We start from the raw sequence: 24,454 nt of genomic DNA on the forward strand, positions 1-24,454 counted from the left end.
GTTAAATGTCAAAATCATTAGACCCTTCTTATCTTTATAATCTCCACTCTGAAAAATTGCATTTACTACTACTTCCTGCATTTTGATAACTCCCACAGGGCTAACTTGGATTTTTTATTTTTCTGATTGTTTTTTAATTATCCTAGAAATATGTCAAATCTAGCATGTCCAAAATGACATTTATCTTCTTCTCCTTATCTCCTCCAAACTTAATTTTCTTCACTGATTCCTAATACTAATTAATAACCACCTAAGCCAGAAATTTGGTGGATCCTCAAATTCTCTTTTGCTCATCCTCAAATCCAATTGGTCACTATCAGTTCCACCTCAAATATTTCATATATTTATTTCATTTTATCACTGCCGCTATTTTGTTAAATTAGGACCTTAACATGTCTTGCCCAATGACTGCAATAGTTTACTTCTCTAATCTTCCACTGATCTAAGCTGTATTTCATTTATTTGGCTTGAGTAGCCTTATAGAGTTAAAACACTTCACTCTCACCACTTCCCTGGTGGCTCAGACAGTAAAAAATCTGCTGGCAAGGTGGGAGACCTGGCTCGATCCCTGTGTCAGGTAGATCCCCTGGAGGAGGGCATGGCAACCCACTACAGTATTCTTGCCTGGGGAATCCCATGGACAGAGGAGTCTGGTAGGCTACAGTCCATTACAGTTGCAAAGAGTTGGACAAAACTGAGCAACTAACACTCACTTTCAACCTTATAGAGTTAAACCACTTCACTCTCACTGCCCCCAATATACACTTAGAACACCCAGTGATAGGCCTCTTGTCTACAGGATTTTAAAGTTCAAAGATCTTTGTATGGCCTCCAAGGCCATTTATGACCTTACAGCTCTCCTCTACTCAGGAAGTAGCTTTTTTTTCCTTCAGAAATGTGTGCATACCTCTATCCCAGCTGTTACCATTTTTTTTCTATAGTTGGCATTTTACATTTCTCCTCTAAGGAAGGAGTTTATTGAAACCATGTAGACTTCATGGTCTTTTGCCTTCTTCATGAGCATCTCTAAACAAATCACCAAGCCTTCCATATAGGCACAACCTGGCACACACTTAGAAAATAGGGGGCAACTAGCAAAATCTAATATATCTCATCACATGTATATACACTCACAAAGTGGTATACCCATAGCTTTATATGTATAGACTTGCTATGAAAACAGTTAACAGGTGGTTGGAACTATAGTTTGAATCATATAATTTAATTAACCACTAAAGCCTGACTTTAGAGATAAAATCATCCATATGAGAACAAGATTAGTAAGTAAAACAGCTTGTGAGCCTTAAAAACTCATTATCTTTACAGATTAAAAGACCAGAAATATGCTCTTTTGGATGGTATAATTTTCATATATCAAAAACAGAACACTACAGTGGCTTCAAAAATTAGGAAGAGAAAAAGTTAGATAAAAGAAAAACATTGCTTCAAAAATATTTCTGGAAAGACAGGTAGGTCATCAATAATGAGTCAGTAAAGTGTCTCAGTAATTGTCAGTAATTGTTTAAACTTACCTGATTATTATATGCATCAGGTGCAAGTTTCTTGTATGTTGGTGCCATAAGAGTGGACAGGTTTTGTAAATGAGACTCCAATTTCTCTTCCTGTATAAAATGAACAATTCTGCATATTAAATTCCAAATCATTCTATCCATATATGAAAGGTGATTAGATTTTTTTCACCTACATCTTAGATCCAAATCACTATATATAGCATCTCTTGTTAAATAACTGCCATCTTAACACACTATTTCTAAGTGAAAAGCATAGACCACTTATAACCTATTTTTGTTTGTGTTGTTAAATGTCTATCACTTTGTTATTTAATAAGATTAATCAATTTTCTACTTTTCATGCATTTTATTAATATATGTTTATACTAGTAGTAGATTAGGAGAATGAAGCCATATCGTTTTAAAAGGTCACATTCTCTACTCCTCTCCAGGTAGTGGCCAAGGAAGATGAGGTGTTGAAAGGATTTGTTTGGTTTAACCTATTTCCAATCTTTCTATTTTTAAATGTTTATAAAAATAGCATTTCAAAATTTGAAATATCTCCATAGAACTAAAAATCACTAGGTGATTCAAATATGAATAAAACTCTAAGAACTATAATGTGGCATATGTGAAAATTTTTGGAAAGTTTAAAAAGCTCTCCAGTGTGAAAAATTAAAGTGGAAGGCAGCATGCAAATTTGCTGTTCATTTAGTTCAGTCGCTCAGTCGTGTCCAACTCTTTGCAACCCCATGAATCACACAGCACGTCAGGCTTCCCTGTCCATTATTAAATAGTTGGGTGTTTTTCTTTATGAAAAGAGGACATCTAGCACATTAATACAGCTTATTAAAATATTATGATTCTATGAAAAAAATTTTATTGTGACTTGAAGAGCTTTTGCACTTTATTAAATTTCCACTTACTATTATAATTACAAATAATAGAGATAACAAATTTTTCAATTAGAGGGACATGTAAAAATTATTACATCAATAGATATCTATTTCAATTTCATCTACTAAAATTTGAAAGAAAACTACACTGATTCACTAAAAATTTGATCATATTTAAATGCTAAACATACTGAGGTTTTCCAATTATTCAATTAACATACCCTAGAACACAAGCTACCCAAAAGTTGTTAAATTTGATACCAGTTTACAAGCTATATTTCGAGAAACTGATAGTCTAGAGAAAGGACAAACCCAGTGACATCAATGAGAAATCAGAGTTCATTTATTTCAACTGCACTTTTATATTAAAATCTAAATATGTTTTAGTTACTTAAATGCACATATTGTAGTAACATTAAATCATCAAGTCTCATGGGCTGAAAATGTGAATAGAAATAGTCTTTTATGAATACGGCAGTCACAAACATGGCTTCTATAATTCAGGTTTAAAAGATGAAAGTTTTAACAGTGAAGTATTAATAATTTTAATATGGAAATGACAGCTGTGTAAAACTCTGTAATTAATATAAAAGACAAACAATAAAAAGCCATAAGCATAAAGATTTTGTGTTGCTCAAACGCTATTACTTTGGTATCACATGGTTGTTATCATGCATAATTTTATAAAATATTATTGTGTGTCTACAGTTTAGCCAAAATTTTATTGATCCATCTTTGAGATGAAATTCTCTCTGATAATGAGAGCGTAACAGAGTATTTCATATTCATTTCATCTGTGTTCATCAATTCTCCATGAAAAATAAACAGATTATACATCAGGAAGTAAACAAACCTCTTTTGGGTCATCCCCAAGCAGCTTAAATTTTCTTGGGATCTTGCTTCTGGCAAACTTACATCCATTGTAGTACATGCTCCATGAACAACCAAAAGAAAAGGAGGCACCACAGGTCTCTGGGTCCAGCCCCTGACAGGCACAGGTTCTCCTGAGAAATCAAAGAACCGAGTTCATGACTATGGGTAGCACTGTCTGGGCCATCAATCTCACATTCTGGGTATCTACATTCCAAAATGGGTGCAAATTAATTTTAAAAGTCTGTATTAAGCTGTGCCACAATCAAATGAGAAAATAACTATTTCAATTGACTCAAAAGACCATTTAAACAACATTTTATTGCAGTATAAACCGGAGAAAAGTACACATGATTTTATAGCTTGCAATCACTCAGAAATGAACCATACCCATGTGGCACTTAAACTAAGAAATAAAACTTACACTTGCACCTTCAAAACCCCATCCTTTCAGGCACTGTCCTCCTAACAGTAACTTCTATCACAAGAGATTAGTTTTGCCTATTTTTACACTATATGTTTGCCTGTGCCCATACACTCAGGTATGTCCGACTCTTTGCGATTCCATGGACTGTAGGCTGCCAGGCTCCTTTGTCCATGAGATTCTCCAGGTAAGAATACTGGAGTGGGTTGCCATTTCCTTCTCCAGGGGATCTTCCTGATGCAGGGATCGAATCTGCGTCTCCTGCATTGGCAGGCAAATTCTTTACCACTGAACCACAAGGAAACCCTTTATACTATACATACTATTGTGTCTATTGTGCTTAGTCACTTAATTGTGTCCAAATCTTTGTGATTCCATGGACTGCAGCCTGCCAGTATCCTCTTCCCATGGAATTCTCCAGGCAAAAATACTGGAGAGGGTTGCCACTCCCTTCCCCAGGGGATCTTCCCGACCCAGGGATCAAACCCAGATATCCTGCACTGCCAGTGTATTCTCTACCATCTGAGCCACTAAGGAAGCTCTTTATAAAATAAATACTGTTCAGTTCAGTCGCTCAGTCGTGTCTGACTCTCCGCGACCCCATGAATCACAGCACGCCAGGCCTCCCTGTCCATCACCAACTCCCGGAGTTCACTCAAACTCATGTCCACAGAGTCGGTGATGCCATCCAGCCATCTCATTCTCGGTTGTCCCCTTCTCCTCCCACCCCCAACCCTTCCCAGCATCAGAGTCTTTTCCAGTGAGTTAACTTGTCGCATGACGTGGCCAAAGTATTGCAGTTTCAGCTTTAGCATCAGTGCTTCCAATGAACACCCAGGATCGATCTCCCTTAGAATGGACTGGTTGGATCTCCTTGTGGTACAAGGGACTCTCAAGAGTCTTCTCCAGCACCACAGTTCAAAAGCATCAATTCTTCGGCGATCAGCTTTCTTCACAGTCCAACTCTCACATCCATACATGACCACGGGAAAAACCATAGCCTTGACTAGACGGACCTTGGTTGGCAAAGTAATGTCTCTGCTTTTTAATATATTATCAAGGTTGATCATAACTTTCCTTCCAAGGAGTAAGCGTCTTTTAATTTCATGGCTGCAATCAGCATCTGCAGTGATTTTGGAGCCCCAAAAAACAAAGTCTGACACTGTTTCCACTGTTTTTCCATCTATTTCCCATAAAGTGATGGGACCAGATGCCATGATCTTTGTTTTCTGAATGTTGAGCTTCAAGCCAACCTTTTCACTCTCCTCTTTTACTTTCATCAAGAGGCTTTTGAGTTCCTCTTCACTTTCTGCCATAAGGGTAGTGTCATCTGCATATCTGAGATTATTGATATTTCTCCCAGCAATCTTGATTCCAGCCTGTGCTTCCTCCAGCCCAGTGTTCCTCATGATGTACTCTGCATATAAGTTAAATAAGCAAGGTGACAATATACAGCCTTGATGCACTCCTTTTCCTATTTGGAACCAGTCTGTTGTTCCATGTACAGTTCTGACTGTTGCTTCCTGACCTGCGTACAGGTTTCTCAAGAGGCAGGTCAGGTGGTCTGGTATTCCCATCTCTTTCAGAATTTTCCAGTTTACTGTGATCCACACAGTCAAAGGCTTTGGCATAGTCAATGAAGCAGAAATAGATGTTTTTCTGGAACTCTCTTGCTTTCTCCATGATCCATCTCTGATGCCTCTGCCTTTTCTAAAACCTGCTTGAACAAATACTGTAAACCTACTTAATTTAGTGTGTATGCGTGTGTATATGTATGTGAAAGTGACATAAAAGTGAAAAAGTGTGTGTGTATATATATATATAGTTTTGCCCATTTTCATACTATGTATAGTATAGATCACACATACATTTATACACACACACACATATAGTTTTGACTATTTTTACACTACACGTAAAGAAAAGGCAGAGGAACCAGAGATTAGAAAAGGCAGAGGAACCGGAGATCAAATTGCCAACATCTGTTAGAGCATCGAAAAAGCAACAGACTTCCAGAAAAACATCTACTTCTGCTTTATTGACTACGGCAAAGCCTTTGACTGTGTGGATCACAACAAACTGTAAAAAATTCTTTAAAAGATGGGAATACCAGACCACCTTACCTGCCTCCTGAGAAATCTGTAGTCAGGTCAAGAAGCAACAGTTAGAACATGAAACAACAGACTGGTTCCAAATTGGGAAAGGAGAATGTCAAGGCTGTATATGTCTCTCTGCTTATTTAACTTATATGCAGAGTACATCCTGTGAAATGCCAGGTTGGATGAAGCACAGGCTGGAATCAAGACTGCTGGGAGAAATATCAATAACCTCAGATATGCAGATGACACCACCCTCATGGCAGAAAGTGAAAAAGAACTAAAGAGCCTCTTGATGAACGTGAGAGGAGAGTGAAAAAGTTGGCTTAAAGCTCAACATTCAGAAAACTAAGATCATAGCATCCGGTCCCATCACTTCATGGCAAATAGATGGGGAAACTATGGAAAGAGTGACAGACTTTATTTTGAGGGGCTCCAAAATCACTGCAGATGGTGACTGCAGCCATAAAATTAAAAGATGCTTGCTCCTTGGAAGAAAAACTATGATCAACCTAGATAGCTTATTAAAAAGCAGAGACATTACTTCACCAACAAAGGTCCATCTACTCAAAGCTATGGTTTTTCCAGTAGTCATACATGGATGTGAGGCTTGGACTATAAAGAAACCTGAGCGCTGAAGAATTGATGCTTTTGAACTGTGGTTGTTGGAGAAGACTCTTGTGAGTCCCTTGGACTGCAAGGAGAGTCAACCAGTCTATCCTAAAGGAAATCAGGCCTGAATAGTCATTGGAAGGACTGATGCTGAAGTTGAAACTCCAATACTTTGGCTAACTGATTCGAAGAACTGACTCATTTGAAAAGACCCTGATGCTGGCAAAGATTGAAGGTGGGAGGAGAAGGGGATGACAGAGGATGAGATGGTTGGATGGCATCACTGACTCGATGTTCATGAGCTTGAGTAAGCTCTGGAAGTTGGTGATGGACAGGAAACCCTGGAGTGCTGCAGCCCATGGGGTCACAGTCAGACACAACTGAGAGTGAACTGAACTGACACCACATGTAGTATGCTATATACTTTATACTATAGTATAAAAATAGGCAGAAATGTGTGTGTGTATGTTATACATACACACATAACATAGGTACATGCAATTATTTAGTATAAGCTTATTTGTATCTTTTCTTCAACATTTTTTGGATGTTGCAACTGTATTGTTACATGTAGTTTTACTATATTTACATGCATACAGTTTTCAATTGTATAAATATGCCACAAATTAACCATTTCAACACAGATGGGCCTTTGAGTGCTTTCTAGTTTTTGGCTAAAATACAGTACTGTGACTTTACAGACCAAGTCAATTATATCCTAAGGGCAATAAACAGGCAACCAAGCAAAGAATCAAAAATTTAAAACAAGATAAAACATGCCACAAGGAAAACTATATTATTTAGCAGGTAATTTTTTCCTAGCTGTACTGAGGTATAATTGAAAAATAAAATTGTAAATATTTGAAGTATACAATGTGATGATTTGATACAAGCATATATTATGAAAGGATTCTCCCATCAAGTGAGTTAACACATCTATCACCTCACAAATTTATCTTTTTCTTTCAAAGAACATTTAAGTATGACCCTTTTAGCAAATTTCAATTATATCATAAGGTGTTTTCAACCACAGTCACCATGTTATACATTAGAGCCTCAGATCTTATTTCATAATGAAAGATGATTATATATATCCTTTACAAATCTCTCCCTATTTCCCTCAGGCCCTAGCCTCTCACAACCACTATGCTACTCTGTTTTAATGAGTTTGATTTTTATTTGTTTGTTTTTGACTCCATGGATAATTGATACCATTAGTATTTGTCTTTTTCCATATGGTTTATTTCACTCAGTATAATACCCTCCAAGTTCATCCATGTTTCAAAAATGACAGGATTTCCTTTTTTAAAAGCTGAATAATATTCCTGTGCGTGTGTGTGTACACACACCACATCTTTATCCATTTATCCATTAATGGAGTCTTAGGCTGTCTCCAAACCTTGGTTATAGTAAACAATGCTGCAATTGGAGACCAGATACTTCTTTGAGAGAATGATTTCATTTACTCTGGATACATGTGGACAAGTGGATTGTTGCATCTTTCATTTATGTATTGCTCTTCTGACCTCACTGGACAACAACCTTATTTGTAGTAACGATATTATTTTGAAGTTACTTATATATGTTCTGACATGAAGAAATCATTGTTAACTTCAATTAAGAATTTCAGTGTAAGATGAAAGAAGTCTAAATATAAGTAAAGATCCTGTAATCCTATGAATAGGAAACAGTATGAATTCATGGGTTAAAAAGTTCAAAATTTCTCTTTCTAAAAAAAATTTCTTTATCTGCCCACTGAAAATACCTAAAGTAACAATATTGTTGTAGCAATGGGCACATCTGGATACAGATTGTGATCTCTAAATACTATTTCTTATTGAAAAGAACACAAGTTAAAATCCATGAGGTTTCTATTTTTCAAGGGAGTTAATAATGATATCAAAAAGAAAGCACAAACTAATCATTTTTGGATGGTTACTAAGGTACCAATTCACTATTTTGAAATTTCACAACTAAAGATACTTACCATGCATTATTCTATCATTTGTTTACAAACTATATTTAATGGTAACCAAACAGTTAATAAGGAACAGTTTTTAAGTCAACTTTTCAGAAATATGAAAATTAACAAAAGGTGTATAGCAGTCCTGGGGTTCGCGTAGGGAGTCGGGCCCCTGGCCGCCGCCGCCACCTCGGCTGCTGCCGCCGCCATCGCCTTCATCCTTCGTCCCCCACCATGGCCGAGGAGCTCTCCGCGGCCACATCCTACACCGAAGATGATTTCTACTGCCCGGTCTGCCAGGAGGTGCTCAAAACGTCCGTGCGGACTGCGGCCTGTCAGCACGTCCACCAACATAACTTTAGATGAGAGCTGACAATTGTTGGGAAGAATTGACAGACCTCCAAATTTTCATCCTTTTAAATGGAACCAGTTTTCACTGGGCCTTAGGAAGTCAAGTGGGCCTTAGGAAGCATCACTATGAACAAAGCTGGTGGAGTTGATGGAATTCCAGTTGAGCTATTTGAAATCCTAAAAGATGTTGCGATGAAACGGCTGCACTCAATATGCCAGCAAATTTGGAAAACTCAGCAGTGGCCACAGGACTGGAAAAGGTCAGTTTTCACTCCAATCGCAAAGAAAGGCAATGCCAAAGAATGTTCAAACTAACACACAATTGTACTCATCTCACACGCTAGCAGAGTAATGCTCAAAATTCTCCAAGCCAGGCTTCACCAGTACGTGAACCATGAACTTCCAGATGTCCAAGTTGGTTTTAGAAAAGGCAGAGGAACCAGAGGTCAAATTGCCAGCATCTGATGGATCATAAAATAAGCAAGCGAGTTCCAGAAAAACATCTCCTTTATTGACTACGCCAAAGCTTTTGACTGTGTGGATCACAACAAATTGTGGAAAATTCTTCAAGAGATGGGAATACCAGACCACCTTACCTTCCTCCTGAGAAATCTATATGCAGATCAAGAAGCAACAGTTAGAACCAGACATGGAACAACAGACTGGTTCCAAATTGGGAAAGGGGTACATCAAGGCTGTGTATTGTTACCCTGCTTATTTAACTTACATGCAGAGTACATCATGCCAAATGCTGGGCAGGATGAAGCACAAGCTGGAATCAAGATTGCTGGGAGAAATATCAAACCACAGATATGCCGATGACACCACCCTTATGACATAAAGTGAAGAAAAACTATAGAGCCTCTTGATGAAAATGAAAGAGGAGAGTAAAAGAGTTGACTTAAAACTCATCATTCAAAAAACTAATATCATGACATCCAGTCCCATCAGTTCATGACAAATAGATGGGGAAACAGTGGAAACAGTGATAGACTTTATCTTTTTGGTCTCCAAAATCACTGCAGATGGTGACTGCAGCCATGAAATGATAAGATGCTTGCTCCTTGGAAGAAAAGCTATGACCAACCTACACAGCATATTGAAAAGCAGAGACATTACTTAGCTGACAAAGGTCTGTATAGTCAAATCTATGGTTTTTCCAGTAGTCATGTCTGGATGTGACAGTTGGACTATAAAGAAAGCTGAGTGGAGAAGAATTGATGCTTTTGAACTGTGGTGCTGGAGAAGACTCTTGAGAGTCACTTGGACTGCAAGGAGATCCAACCAGTATATCCTAAAGGAGGTCAGTCCTGGGTGTTCATTGGAAGGACTGATGTTAAAGCTGAAACTCTAATACGTTGGCCACCTGATGCGAAGAACTGACTCATTGGAAAAGACCCTGATGCTGGGAAAAATTGAAAGTGGGAGGAGAAAGGGACGACAGAGTATGAGATGGTTGGATGGCATCACTGAGTCCATGGACATGAGTTTGAGCAAGCTCTGGGTGATGGTGATGGACAGGGAAGCCTGGCATGCTGCAGTCCATGGGGTGGCAAAGAGTCAGACATGGCTGAAGATAATTACCTTAACAATATTGTGGTGGTTTTTGCCATATATTGACATGAATCAGCCACCGGTGCACATGTGACCCCCTATCTGGAACCCCCCTCCCAATTCCCTCTCCACTCCATGCCTCTAGGTTGCCCCAGAGCACCGGCTTTGAGTACCCTGCTTCATGCATCGAACTTGCCCTGGTCATGTTTTTTACATATGTTTCTGTAGAAAGTGTTTCCTGACTGCAATGAGAGAAAGCGGAATACATTGTCCCCTCTGTCATGGAAATGTGACTAGAAGAGAGCGAGCATGTCCTGAACGGGCCTTAGACCTTGAAAATATCATGAGGAAATTTTCTGGTAGCTGCAGATGCTGTGCAAAACAGGTAGAATTAAATTCTATCGCATGAGACATCATTACAAATCTTGTAAGAAGTATCAAGATGAATATGGTGTTTCTTCTATCATTCCAAACTTTCAGATCTCTCAAGATTCAGTAGGGAACAGTAACAGGAGTGAAACATCTGCATCTGATAACACAGAAACTTACCAAGAAAATACAAGTTCTTCTGGGCATCCTACCTTTAAGTGTCCCTTGTGTCAAGAATCAAATTTTACCAGACAGCGTTTACTGGATCATTGTAATAGTAATCACCTATTTCAGATAGTTCCTGTGACGTGTCCTATTTGTGTGTTTCTTCCTTGGGGAGATCCTAGCCAGGTTACTAGAAATTTTGTTAGTCATCTAAATCAAAGACATCAGTTTGATTATGGAGAATTTGTGAATCTTCAGCTAGATGAGGAAACCCAGTATCAAACTGCTGTTGAAGAATCTTTTCAAGTAAACATCTGAAGGCTGTAGACATGTCTGCATCTTTGTACCTGCAAGTGCCATCTTTAAGGAGAATACTACATGAAGTCACCATTTCAGTAACTTGATGTGTATATTAATAAAAGTAATTCAGTCTATTGTTTTAGTTTTGTAATTGAAAAATAAAGGTGGGCCATGTAAAAATTTAATTCTTTTGATAAGTTAAAAGATAAAGCTTAGGCCATTATCTTTATAAACATTAAAAGGATATTTCGTTAATGGTGAAAAAAAAAAAAAAAAAAAGGTGTATAGCAGTCCTGAAAGCATTTATTCAAGAATAGCAGTGAAATTTTGATAAGAAGCTAAGCTTTACACAGTGTTTTAACTTGCCCTATTCCCACTGTCCCCAGAACTCCGCAGCAGCCTTAAAAACCAGAAGTTCACATTTATGGTGAAATTTAGCAGGCTGGCAACCACTGGACAGGGCAGAATTAGGCTGGATATCCTCCAAAGCCCTACTCTTGGAGAAATGTCACTATTTTACCTATTTGGTAGCTCTCTAGAAGACCCCACTGGCAAGGCTTTCTTTATTTGCTCTGACCTGGAGCTCACCTATTGTATACAGCCTTTTCCCCACTGGAGGTATTTGTTGAAAATAGTCAAAGGCAGTTGTTGAACACTGTAGCTGTCTGAGGTCTTGGTAGACAAAACTAGCTAGACTGACCAAGAAAAAGAGAGAAGACCCAAATTACTAAAATTAGAAATCAAAAAGAGGACATTACCAATGACCTTATTAAAAGCATTATAAGGGAATACTATAAAAATGATCTATTAACAAATTAGATAACATAGATGAAATGGACAAAAATCCCAGGAAGCACAAACTACTGAAACTGATGAAATAGAGATCTGAATATATCTACAACAAAAAGACTGAATCGATAATCAAAAAACTGCCCACAAGGATAAACCCAGGAGTACATGATTTTCCTGCTACATTTAAAGAACTGGCCCCAATCCTTTACAAATTCTTCCAAATAATATGAGAGAACCCTTTCCAATGCATCTTAGGAATCCAGTATTACCCTGAAGCCATAAAACAAAGACATCAAAAGAAAACTATAGACCAATATCTTATCAATATAGATGAAAAAATCCTCAATAAAACACCAGCAAACAGAATCCAGTAACATATACAAAAAGTATACACTATAGCCAAGTTATAACTATCCTAGAAATGCAATGTTGGTCCAATGTACAAAAAAAATCAATATTATATACTACATTAACAAAATGAAATTCAGAAAAAGCATCTGAGAAAAGTCCAACATCCTTTTATGATAAAAATGTTCAATCTAAGAACAGAAAAAAATCTTCCTCAATCTGACAAAGAACATTTACAAAAACCCTACATTTAGCATCATACTAAATAGTGAAAAACTAAAAGTTTTCCCTTAAAATCAGGGATAAGACATAGATGTTTGCTTTTGCCAGTTCTGTTCAATAGCCACTATACGTTCTAGCCAGGAAAATAATGCAAAAGATTAAAAAAAAAAAAAGTAAAGACATTCAGATTGGCAATGAAGAAATTAAACTATCTCTATTCATAGATGACAAGACTTTTGTGTGTATAAATCCTAAGGAATCTACTAAAAAAAAAATTTAATACTAATCAACTAGTTTAATAAGTTTGCAGGATAAAAGGTTAATATATAAAAACCAATTGTGTAAGTGTATACTAGCAATGAACAATTCAAAAATGAAATCAAAATAATTCCACTTAAATAGCATAAAAAATAATAAATTATTTAGGAATTTGACTAAAGAAGTGTAGTACTTGTACACTGCAAACTATAAAATATCATTAAAAAAATTAGAAACCTAAATAAATGTAAAGACAGTCTAATAAATAGGAATATGTAATATTGTTAAGATGTCAATAGAACCTCTGTCAAAATCCCAGGTGGGGAGATTAATAAGTTGATCCTAAAATTCATAGAAACCTGAAAAGGACACAAAGTAGCCAAAACAATCCTACAAAAGGAAAACAGAGATTTACACACCCAATTTCAAAACTTATCATGACAACTACAGCAGTCAATGCCATGAAGTATTGGCATAAGGACAGGTATGTAAATTAATGAAATAGGAAAATCCTGAAATGACCCATACATCTTTGTCAATTAATTTTCAACAGGAATGACAAGACCATTCATATAGAAAACACAGACTCTTCAACAAATGGTGCTGAGACAACTGGATAGTCACATGCAAAAGAATGAAGTTGACTTCTTATCTCACATGATAACTCAACAGTGATCAAAAGACTCAAATGTAAGAGCTAAAACTATAATACTCTGGGAAGAAAACACTGGTGTAAATCTTCAAGACCTTCGATCATGCAATGATTTCTTAGATATGACACTAAAAATACAAGTAATTTAAAAAGACAAATTGATTTCATCAAAATAAAAAACTTCTGTGCTTCAAGGATATCATCAAATGAAGAGATAACCTACAGAATGAGAAAATATCTGCAAACCATATATCTGATGAGTTCTAGTATCCAGAACAATTAAAAATTGAGCAAAGATTTAAGTAAAGATTTCTTCAAAGAAGAAATGTACAACTGCAAATGAAATAATGACTAACATCATTACTCATAGGGAAATGCAAATCAAAACCATGAGATATACATTATACCCACTGAAAAGGTTATAATGAAAAAGGCAGACAACAAGTAGTTTTGATTAAAATGCAGAAACATCAGAACCTCTATATTTTGTTGCTAGACATGAAGAGTGGTGCAGCTGTTTGGAAAACAGTCTGGCAATTGCTCAAAAAGTTAAACAGCATTACCAAATGACTACCAATGCCATTCCGAGGTATATACCCAAGAGAAGTGAAAATATATGTCTATACAAAAACATGTACACAGATATTTATAGCAGCCAAAAAGTAGAAATAACCAAAATGTCTATGAACTGATAAATAGAGAAAATGTGGTATATATACACAATGGAATATTATTCAGTCATAAAAAGAAATAAAGTACTGATTAATGTTATGACAAAGATGAACCTTTAAAACATTTTAAGATACCTAGGAATAAAATCCTACCTAAAGAGGCAAAAGACCTGTACTCTGAAAACTATAAGACACTGATGAAAGAAATCGAAGATGACAAAGATGCAAAGATATACCAAGATATGTTCCAAGATATGTTCTTGGATTGGAAGAATCAATATTATCAAAATGATTATACTACCCAAGGCAATATACAGATTCAATGCAATCCCTATCAAAATGCCAATGGCATTTTTCACAGAACTAAAACAAAAAATTTCTAAATTTGTATGGATACACAAAAGACCCTGAATAGCCAAAGCAATCCTGAGAAAGAAAAATAAAGCTGGAGGAATCAGGCTCCCTGACTTCAGACTATTTTACAAAGTCACAGTTATCAAAACAGTTTGGTACTGGTGCAAAATCAGAAATATATTAACAGATCAATGGAACAGAAATAAAGCCACACATCTATGCTCAATTAATGTATGGCTAAGGAGGCAAGAATATACAATGGAGAAAAGACAGTCTCTTCAGTAAGTGGGGCTAGGAAAACTGGACAGCTACATGTAAAAGAATGAAATTAGACCACTCTCTAAAAACATACACAAAAATAAAGTTTGAAATGGATTAAAGACCTAAATGTGAAGGTGAACACTAAAAACTCTTAGAGGAAAATATAGGCAGAATACTCTAACACAAATTTTGCTGCAATAGCCTTTTTTGATCCACCTCCTAGTGAAAATAAAAACAAAAAACAAATGGGACTTAATTAAACTTAAAATCTCTGTACAGCAAAGGAAACTATAAACAAAATGAAAAGATAACCCACAGAATGGGAGAAAATATTTTTAAAAAAAGTGACCGACAAGGGATTAATTTCTAATATATAAACAGTTCTATATAAAAAAAAATTTTTTTAAATGGGCACAAGATCTAAATAGACATTTCTCCAAAGACATGCATATGGCCAAAAAGCACATGAAAAGTTGCTCAACATCGCTAATTATTAGAGAAATGCAAGTCAAAACTACAATGAGCAATAACCTTATACCAGTAAGAATGGCCATTATAAAAAAATCTATAAACAGTAAATGCTGGAGAGGGTGTGGAGAAAAGGGAACACATCTACACTGTTTGTGGGAAATGTAAATTGGTACAGCCATTATAGAGAATAGTATGGAAGTGCCTTAAAAAACTAAAAATAGAACTACCATATGATCCAGCAATCCCATTCCTGGGCATATATCTGGAGAACACTCGAATTTGAAAAGATATAAGAAACCCGATGTTTACTGCAACACTATTTACAATAGCCAGAACATGGAAGCAACCTAAATGTCCATCGACAAAAGAATGAATGTGATATATACATATACAATGGAGTATTACTTGGTTATAGAAAAGAATGAAATAATGCCATTTGCAGCAACATGGATGGACCTAGAGATTATTATACTAAGTGAAGTAAGTCAGAGAAAGACAAATATCACATGTTATCAGTCATGTGGAATCTAATTTTTAAAAAAAGGATTTACAAAACAAAGGAGCTTGGGATTAACATACACACACTACTATATATAGACAACCAACAAAGCACAGGTTTGAAACTCTACTCAGTATCCTGCAATAATCTATATGGGAAAAGAATCTGAAAAAGAAGGAATATATGTACAACTGAATCACTGTGCTATATACCTGAAACTAAGACAACACTGTAAACCAACTATACTAAAAGTTTTTTAAAAAATTTAAAGAACACACATTATGCCAAGTGGAAAAGGCCAGACAGACAGGTTAAATATTGTATGATTCTATTAATATGAAATGCCCAGAGGAGGCAAATTTATAGAGACAGAAAGTTGATTAGTAGTTGTCATTTAGGGGAGAGAAGAATGGAAAGTTACTAACTAATTGCTATGAGGTTTATATTTGGGAGTGATGAAATGTTGCACAGCTTCGTGAATATACTAATGCACTGTATTGTATCCTAAAAAGGTGAATTTTATAGTGTGTGAATTATATCTAAATTTTAAAAAATCACTACATAAAGTGACTTCAAGGTGATTTCCTACATGAAGTGGATACTAAAAAGGCACATTCCTTTTGACAGAGGCCTTTCAATTACGGTTAGAATTTTCACATTGTAGCCTCATTTCAACATGACTCAGAATTTGGCTAATTGTTAAATAACAAATCAGAGAAATTGTAGTAAAAATGTCTGCCAATGCAACATATTTTTAAAATGCTTCAACCTCTTTGGACTTCTAACTGTAAAAAAGAAAAGGAATTTAAGCTAAAAACTAGATCAGCTATTCAAACTTATGCAAGAATAGAAAACTAGCAAAATAAATGTATGCAAGAAATAAATTTGTACAACATTTAAAAATAAGAAACATTTCAATTTGCAAACTAATAGAAACAGGTAATAATCATTGATGGATGTACTAAGCTGTTAAGTAAAAGTTTTCTAGGAAACTCTGTGATGAGTGAATCAAGCTAATAACTTCTGAACTGAACACTGATAATATCACTATAAATGGAACAAAGCAGATATTATGTCCCTCATGATGGGTCTAAAGAAGTAAGATTATTTCATGACCACTTATGAAGCATTTTGCTAATATACATGTATGCTGCTGCTGCTGCTGCTAAGTCGCTTCAGTCGTGGCCAACTCTGTGCAACCCCATAGACAGCAGCCAGCAGGCTCCGCCGTCCCTGGGATTCTCCAGGCAAGAACACTGGAGTGGGTTGCCATTTCCTTCTCCAATAATATACATGTATACATACATATTTAAGTCTCTAACTACCAGTGTATAGACGATATTAGTGGCAGAGGAACAAGTTAAGTGTGCACAGTCAAATCCAGAGTGTGGGAAATTTTACAAAGCAAATCAAAACCATACAGTCTAACAAATTCATTTAAAAGAGGGGAAGCTATTCATAAGAGGCTTGTGAATCATATACTTTATCTTACAAACTGGGACACTTTTGAGAATAAAAGGAAGTTCTATTAATAATTATGCTAGACAATAGGCTTGAACTAGGACCTACTGAAAAGTCTCAATCAAATGCAAGATACAGACTTTCTTTATCTCAGTATTTTTTTACTCTCTGTATATATTGGAAACAGGATCCAATTAAGGAATTTTAAATGTGGTCTGAACATTAAATGATATTCAAGAATCACTCAATTTTGAAATGAAGGATAGTGCCACTGTGACTAGGTTTTGTTAAAAAAAAAAGTCCTCATCTGTTAGCACTATACATCAGAGTGAACACAGCTGAGATGATATGGCATCTGTTTTGCTTAAAACAGTGGCGGGGGTGGGGTTAGAAAGTGCGGTGGGGAGGATATATGTAATAGTATTGGCAAAATGTTGATAAATGCTGAGGTTGTGTGATGAGTTCCTGGGGATTCATTATCCTGTACTCTCCATTTATGTATATTGGAAAATTTTTATAATATAGTTTCTTTAAAAGCTTAATATCACCCAGCATGGCAGAGACAGTTCTGGCTTTGACTTTCTTATAATGACAGATAACACTCCCACAACTCTTACTTGCCAAAAAAATACTGGTTAGGCTTAGTCCATAAAATGGACCTCTCAAAGGGAAATCTTTAAAGGAGAAACAAATGGCTTGGCTCAAAGGAAATATAAAAATTCATTCTGACTTTCCCACTGGAAGATGCTCTCAGAGTTCGTTTCTGGACTCAACAGTGGGTGGTTATGGTGCATGCGGGCACTGGGATCTGTAACAATTCAGTGATGAGGGTCACACAGCTTTGAACATTAAGATGAGTCAGCAGCCCCAATTTGAGATTATCCCTTGTTGTTGTTGTTTAGTTACTTCAGTCGTGTCTGACTCTTTGTAACCCTATGGACTATAGTCCACCAGGCTCCTCTGTCCATGGGATTCTCCAGGCAAGAATACTGGAGTGGGTTGCCATTTCCTTCTCCAGGGAATCTTCCTGACCCAGGGATCAAACCTGTCTCCTGCACTGCAGGCAGATTCTTTTCCTACTGAGCCACCAGGGAAGCCCTTTGACCCTGTTACCAGGAGTTTTTCAAGGCCTAAGGATACAGAAACAATAAACAAGCTGCAATAAAAATAAAATCTCATACCATGAAAATAAGTATTCTTCATACTTGGCAAATAATAATTTTAACTTTTGCCAGATATGAAATAAAATTTATTTTATAGGGTAGGAGAAATTTTAAGCTGTATCTGAGTGATATATGGTATGCCATTGGTTAAATGTCTATTTGAATCATGTACTTCAAGTATATTTTTTGTTTTTTGGGGGGACTGCTCTAAGTATGAGTAGCCCAAAGCCAAAATACCATCTAAATAACTCTTCATCTTTACTTTGAAATTCCAGACCAAGTTAAGCAAAAGTATACAGACTGGCCTTTAAAATGTCTTAATATTTGCAGCAACATCTTTTAATAGTTTTGTACTTGCCTCCTATTTAGACCAGTGAAACAAATTACACTTTTTCTTAGACCCCAGCCCCACCAACAGTTGTCATTTTCAAATGTAAAATAATGTAATTTAGCAAAGTTTTAACATAAAATCTGACATATAGAAATAAATTCTGTTTCAGACAATGGTATTTATAGGAATCAAAGAAAAGCCTTCATGGGAAAAATAACAGATATTATAAAAATTAAATCAATTTCAAAGGATGTGAAATATAGTTTGCAAGAAACTTTAAGAAATGTAAACAAAACTGGCATTTTCACAAGATCTTTGGTGGTTTAGAAGTTCCAGCCACCAAGTCTAAGAGGAGGTCTGCTTTACAAACATAAGGCAGTGTCACTGAATTCCTGAGAAAAAATGTTATCACCAACACCAGCTCAAGATGTCTTAATGTTCATTTTCTTTCTGATTAAAGGCACCTAAATACATTTTTTAAAAAAGAAACATGAGATGTTAGGATAAATACAATATTACTTTACACCTAAAGCAATGCAGGAGACCCTAGTTTGATTCCTGGGTTGGGAAGATCTGCTGGAGAAGGGATATACACTAGTATTCCTGGGCTTCCCTTGTGGCTCAACTGGTAAGGAACTCGCCTGCAATGTGGGAGACCTAGGTTCGATCCCTATGTTGGGAAGATACCCTGGAGAAGTGAGAAGCTACCCGTTCCAGTATTCTGGCCTGGAGAATTTCATGGACATGGGGTTGCAAAGAATTGGACACGACTGAGTGACTTTTACTTCACTTCAAAGCAGTCAACCATAGTTTGAGTCATGTCTTATGAATCAACAACTTGGATCCTCCAATCTATCATTTGTGAAAGTGGGTTTATGGCCATAAGGTACACACCATGAAATTTTTGGATCATAACTATCATAGAAAACCAAGCCATATTTGCATATCGAAACAGTAATTTTGATAGATTATTTGTAGTTGATTTAGAACCCCATCTACCTGCCCCAATGTCCCAGACGGAGAACCTATGTTAACATATACTTCAACCATACCAGTTAGAGTAACAGTCAATGAAATTACAAATTTGGTTAGCAGTGGGTTATTGCAATGAACAGACAATATTTCCATAAGCTCAGTAAACTATTCTGTAATTTGGTGGACACAGGAGAAAGGAGACTAAAAGAAGAAGTGCAAAATTAAACTGTGACTAAAATAGTTACATAGGATTTCAGTGCAGCACTGTGAATTTTCCTGTATTTTTTTAATGATATACAAGAATACCATAGCAGAAGGAAAATTAAAAAGTACACTTTCTCAAAGTGAAGATTTAAATTTCCTGCAAGTAGATGAGATTAAAAAATAAAAAAAAAAACCCACAAACCATAAATTCTTGGTTGCATTAAATATTTAACTGTATACCCTTGCTTTCCTATTTCAAATTTTTATATTCCTGGAAAATAACGCCATCCATAGCTAATGTGTTGATTATTTAGCAGCAGTAAAAATAGAGGCAATTTTGATTATTACAATAGAAGGAACGAACTCGATTGCAATGAAGTCAAAACCAGTTTGTTCCTACAGGACCTCTACAAGCCTTGTACTTTTGTCTGCTACAGATGTAGTAAAATCCTTGATCTGGAAACCCTAAAGTTTCTTACCAAGCTTCCTTTTTCAAATACTGCAACACAGAAGTGGTATCAATACTTACTAACATGATGGCCAGGCACACAAAAAGAGTGAGCTTGCAGCGAGCGGACACACAAATATTTTCAAGTTTATAGTATGGTCCAGTTTGTGGATATACACAGACTTCCAGCAAGCTGCTTCTAACTCATAGCTACACTGTCCAAAGGTACAAAACATTAGTGAGTGCACCTCCCTCAAAGTATCCATGTTAGCAAATACGAGATCCTATCGCATGTTTGTGAAGCAGGCATTTTGAGCCCTATTTTATAAACAAGAAAACGCAAGTTCGACTCTTTACCCTCAAGCCAACGGTCAGGCGTTTTTAGCAGCGGAGAAGGAGGAGAGGCCCCTGGAGGCACTTACTCTTCGTTCAGGGCACAGCGCCGGTTGGTGAGCATGCCATACTTTCTTAGCGTCTCGGTGAGTTCCGAGTACAGCTTGTCAGCCAGAGAGACTGGGATGCCTTCCCACACCAGGATGAGAATCACGATCACCGCAGCCTCACACGTGTGGCCAGCTCGCTCCCGCACCAAGCACAGTAGCTTCTCCTCGCTGCAGCTTCTGCGAACCACCTGTTTGGGTCACCATTCCACCCCAACACCCCCACCCCAACCAAAACAAAACAAGGGTCACTTGCAGCAGAGGAGAGCATTGATTGATGTCTGTATATTTTCTCACATCTGGTCACAATTAGGTTGACATCTATCAGCACATGCCACCTGCCTTTTGTTGCCCATCTATGATGCTGGGGCTTACCCTGGAGTCAGAACCAGGAGAGATGCAAATGCAGTGTGTAGCAGACCCTCCCCAGGACACTGCAGGCAATGCTCCCTGCATTAAGAAAGCCAGAGCTACAGGGGCAAGACTTTAAAGTTCCAGGGCTTCAAAAACGACAAGATACAGATTGACCACAGGTTTTTAAAGGATTAAGGACCTCACATGCTGGGAAGAATTATACTTCTAGTAGGCACCTGAACAGACCTCCTCCTCACCATTAAGTTATTTCAATTAAGTACAGTTTGTACATGGTTTTAAACTGCCTTTTTCTTAAGAGATGACACAAAGATAAATATAATCAATCTTCCTTTCAACTGGCATAAATGACTGATCTGGGCAACCCAGTTCTCAGGGTTAGATAATCAAAATGCCCAAGACTGAGGATCAAAGGCCTTGTCAAGTCACACTTACCCATTTGGCAATAGGACATCCCTGAGAACTTTTGCCTTCTTTACCAGTATAGATGACTCTTTCAATCCTAATAGCTTTACCCTTCTGTCCAAACCTTAAAGAAATCCACAGAAACACACACACACATAAAATTAGCAAATGAATCTAAGAGGCAACCAAAATACTGAACATTTGAGCATAATTTTATTCTATGATCACATCCTGAGAAATGAATAGTTTAATTTATTAAAAAAAAAAAAAAAGAACTAAGCCAAGGAAACTGGATAACAGACTTTAAGCCTTGTATCTCTTTAGTATCAAAATATATTGGTAATTATAATGAACTATTTTGAAATTATATGTTGGGTAAAAATAATGGGGAAGCTTATTTTTATACATAATTTCACAAAGCACAAAACTTTTCCAAGTTTGTTAAATTTATTCTTCAAAGATATGTACTATTTGATTTGTCCTTTGCTGAATTAAACTATTTTAAAACTTGGGGAATCTTAATAGATTTTAGTTAGAATCCGTTCCTCTAAGAACCTCTCTCTCTCACATTGTTTAAAAGGCTCTCAAATAACTAGTATCCAGCAATTTTGAAACTATGGGATAATTCTAGAAACAGATTATACTTTTCCTTATGACCAAGACACTACTTACTACTTGCTAATAAAAGAGGGCACTTAGGGAAATTCACTATTTTTGCCAGGCTACTAGATGATTATTTAGTGAATTTCTATATGCTCATTTAGAAATAAATAATTTGGAATTAGGGCAACAATGATACAGAATATGTCCTTGCTGCCAAGAATGCTTCCTAATGTATTTTAATGATAAAACTGCCTACCTCTTAAAGAAAAGGCACCCCAGCATAACAGCAGCTCAGCGCTGTTGATACCTATATGAAGGTCTCTCCCTGCACTGATTATCTCAGAGTCTTCTACATGCAGGAATAACCATTAGATGCAGGTAAATACTTGCACACTTATGACTAACAGTTAAACATAAATGTAGCTATAAATAGAATCTATTCTATTTCTATTCAGTATATCATTCTTGCCCTCTGCTCATACCAGTGGACAACTTCCCTAGAGATAGCTACTCGTTTACAACTCGAGGCGAATTGAACTCAATGGTTCCTTTCTTATACCACCTTTCCCCTCTTTCTGACACTTTATCATCAAGTGGGAAAACCAGAGCGGGGCCTCTCTTTGCAGCCTGCGCCAGCACCCTTATGCCTGGCAGGCTGGCTGGCTGGCTGGTTCTTGTCCATGCCTGGGTTTTCTGGCATCCATCTCAAAGTGGGCAGCCTGTGCCAGCTTGCAGACTATTAGTCCTGTCAAATATTGTGACTCTCTGGTGAATAGCACAGTGTGTAGCGTTGGCAACCCTGGAATAGCTAAGCCTACTAATAATTACTCAGTTTACAATTGTTTACTGCTTTGTATGTGAAAGCTAGAAAAATTCTGACATATACAAAAGGATAACCGTTCATCTGCCCTGTGCCTTTGTGTTAATTACCTTTCTTCCATGATTTCTCTAATAGCTGCCACATTAGGACCTGCTCCTAGATGGGTATAAAAAGGACCTTCATCTTTTTCAATAATTTGCTCTGTTGAGATAATAGAAGATTATTATTTTAGACCTCAATTATACTAAATATAAAGGCTACATCCACAAAGCTTATCCCCCAACTGTACAGTAAGGGCCCTAAATGTGACTTTAAACATTTTTTTCCTTTAAAATGAATTGATGGACTAATCTATTAAAAAAATGTGCCAAATAATTAAGTATATGTACATTCTGCCTGTCGGATAAAAATATATTAAGTACATTTCAGATATGGGATAAGGAGCTATTTTAAACCAAGTAAGTGGAACTAAACAAAGAAAACAGTGAGGGAATTAGAATATATTATATGTAATATCAACTACAATCCAATTTTTTAAACTGAACAAAAAAATTACAGCTTACTAGAAGCCTGCCTACTATTTGGATGTTAAAAGATTAAAAATAAAATCTCCTGTCCTATCTCACCCCCCAGGATCTTGTTGAGTTTATTGTCAAGATACCTTTTTCTCCTCTTCTTTCCCCACAACATTCAATCACTCTGTTTTGAAAATAAGAACACTGAATCCAGATCCATGTTTGTATGTACTTTAGAACAACTTATGATGAGAGAAAACTTGAAGAGAGGCAGAGGGTCAGATAAAAGGAAGATGCTCTTGCATACCATCACAGATGACAAGTGAGGGAAAAAAGGGTCAGTGTGATAGGAGCGGGGCATGAAGATGAGGATAACTTACCCAGTGTTGTCTATGACATGTGTGGCACTTTAGCCCCATGAGGCAATAATATTAACCACACGCCAAGGGGCAGTATGGATCCTCCCTCCATCCTCCTACAAAATGTGGGGTGTCCCATTGTGATAAGAATAACATGGAGTGGGTGGACTATTAGCCACAGTAGTTTAACAATGGTTTTTACAAATGTCTTCTACTGTATCCAACAACACACCTATCAAGCATCTTGAATTTTAACAAAAAGAATCTTGTTTAAAAATAAAAAAGAAAGGGAAACACCATATTTTCTATCAAATAGATGAAATTTTAAAGAGAAAATATTATCAAAATAAATATAAATCACACAATGTTTCAAATGAATACACAGAGAAAGGGCAACTTTATGAGTATTCAGAACTTCAGCATTATAATTTCCCCCAATTCTCTGAGGCAGAAGGATGATCATTTCCCCCTTAACTGGAAGTTAACCTTGTAAGACTACTAATACATTCAACCTTGAATTTAAAAAAATATTAAAAGCTCCTACATTAATTGGCATCTGGCAGTTACTTTGCCATTTTAATGAGATGATTTTACAGCTTGGGTATCTCTCCAGGAGTTGATACACAAAGAATTAAATAGATTGATTAGTCTAAAACAGATACCTTTCAAGGGTTTGAAGGTAGGGACAAATGAGCATGCACAATTATTTTAATTTTTTT

General features: G+C 36.5%; 2 protein-coding genes across 3 annotated transcripts in view; one reads left to right on the forward strand and one right to left on the reverse strand.

The window, feature by feature from the left end:
* Positions 1-24,454, reverse strand: part of TET2 (tet methylcytosine dioxygenase 2) — a 146,789-nt gene that overhangs the window by 19,162 nt on the left and 103,173 nt on the right. For both annotated transcript variants that reach the window (XM_055434728.2, XM_055434729.2), the window contains exons 4-8: positions 22,972-23,062; positions 21,469-21,562; positions 20,644-20,852; positions 3,261-3,411; positions 1,533-1,622 (exon numbers count right to left, since the gene is read on the reverse strand). In XM_055434728.2, coding sequence (XP_055290703.2) covers positions 1,533-1,622; positions 3,261-3,411; positions 20,644-20,852; positions 21,469-21,562; positions 22,972-23,062 — 635 coding nt within the window. The remainder of the gene's footprint in view (positions 1-1,532; positions 1,623-3,260; positions 3,412-20,643; positions 20,853-21,468; positions 21,563-22,971; positions 23,063-24,454) is intronic.
* Positions 8,353-11,275, forward strand: LOC129561886 (E3 ubiquitin-protein ligase RNF138). Its single transcript, XM_055434730.2, is given in 3 exon segments — positions 8,353-8,716; positions 10,497-10,662; positions 10,665-11,275. Coding segments are annotated over 3 exon segments (741 nt in total). The 5' UTR covers positions 8,353-8,606; the 3' UTR covers positions 11,130-11,275.

Source organism: Moschus berezovskii, chromosome 5 (assembly GCF_049115385.1).
Source record: "Moschus berezovskii isolate FMDL1 chromosome 5, NW_MosBer_1.0, whole genome shotgun sequence".
Lineage (NCBI taxonomy): Eukaryota > Metazoa > Chordata > Mammalia > Artiodactyla > Moschidae > Moschus > Moschus berezovskii.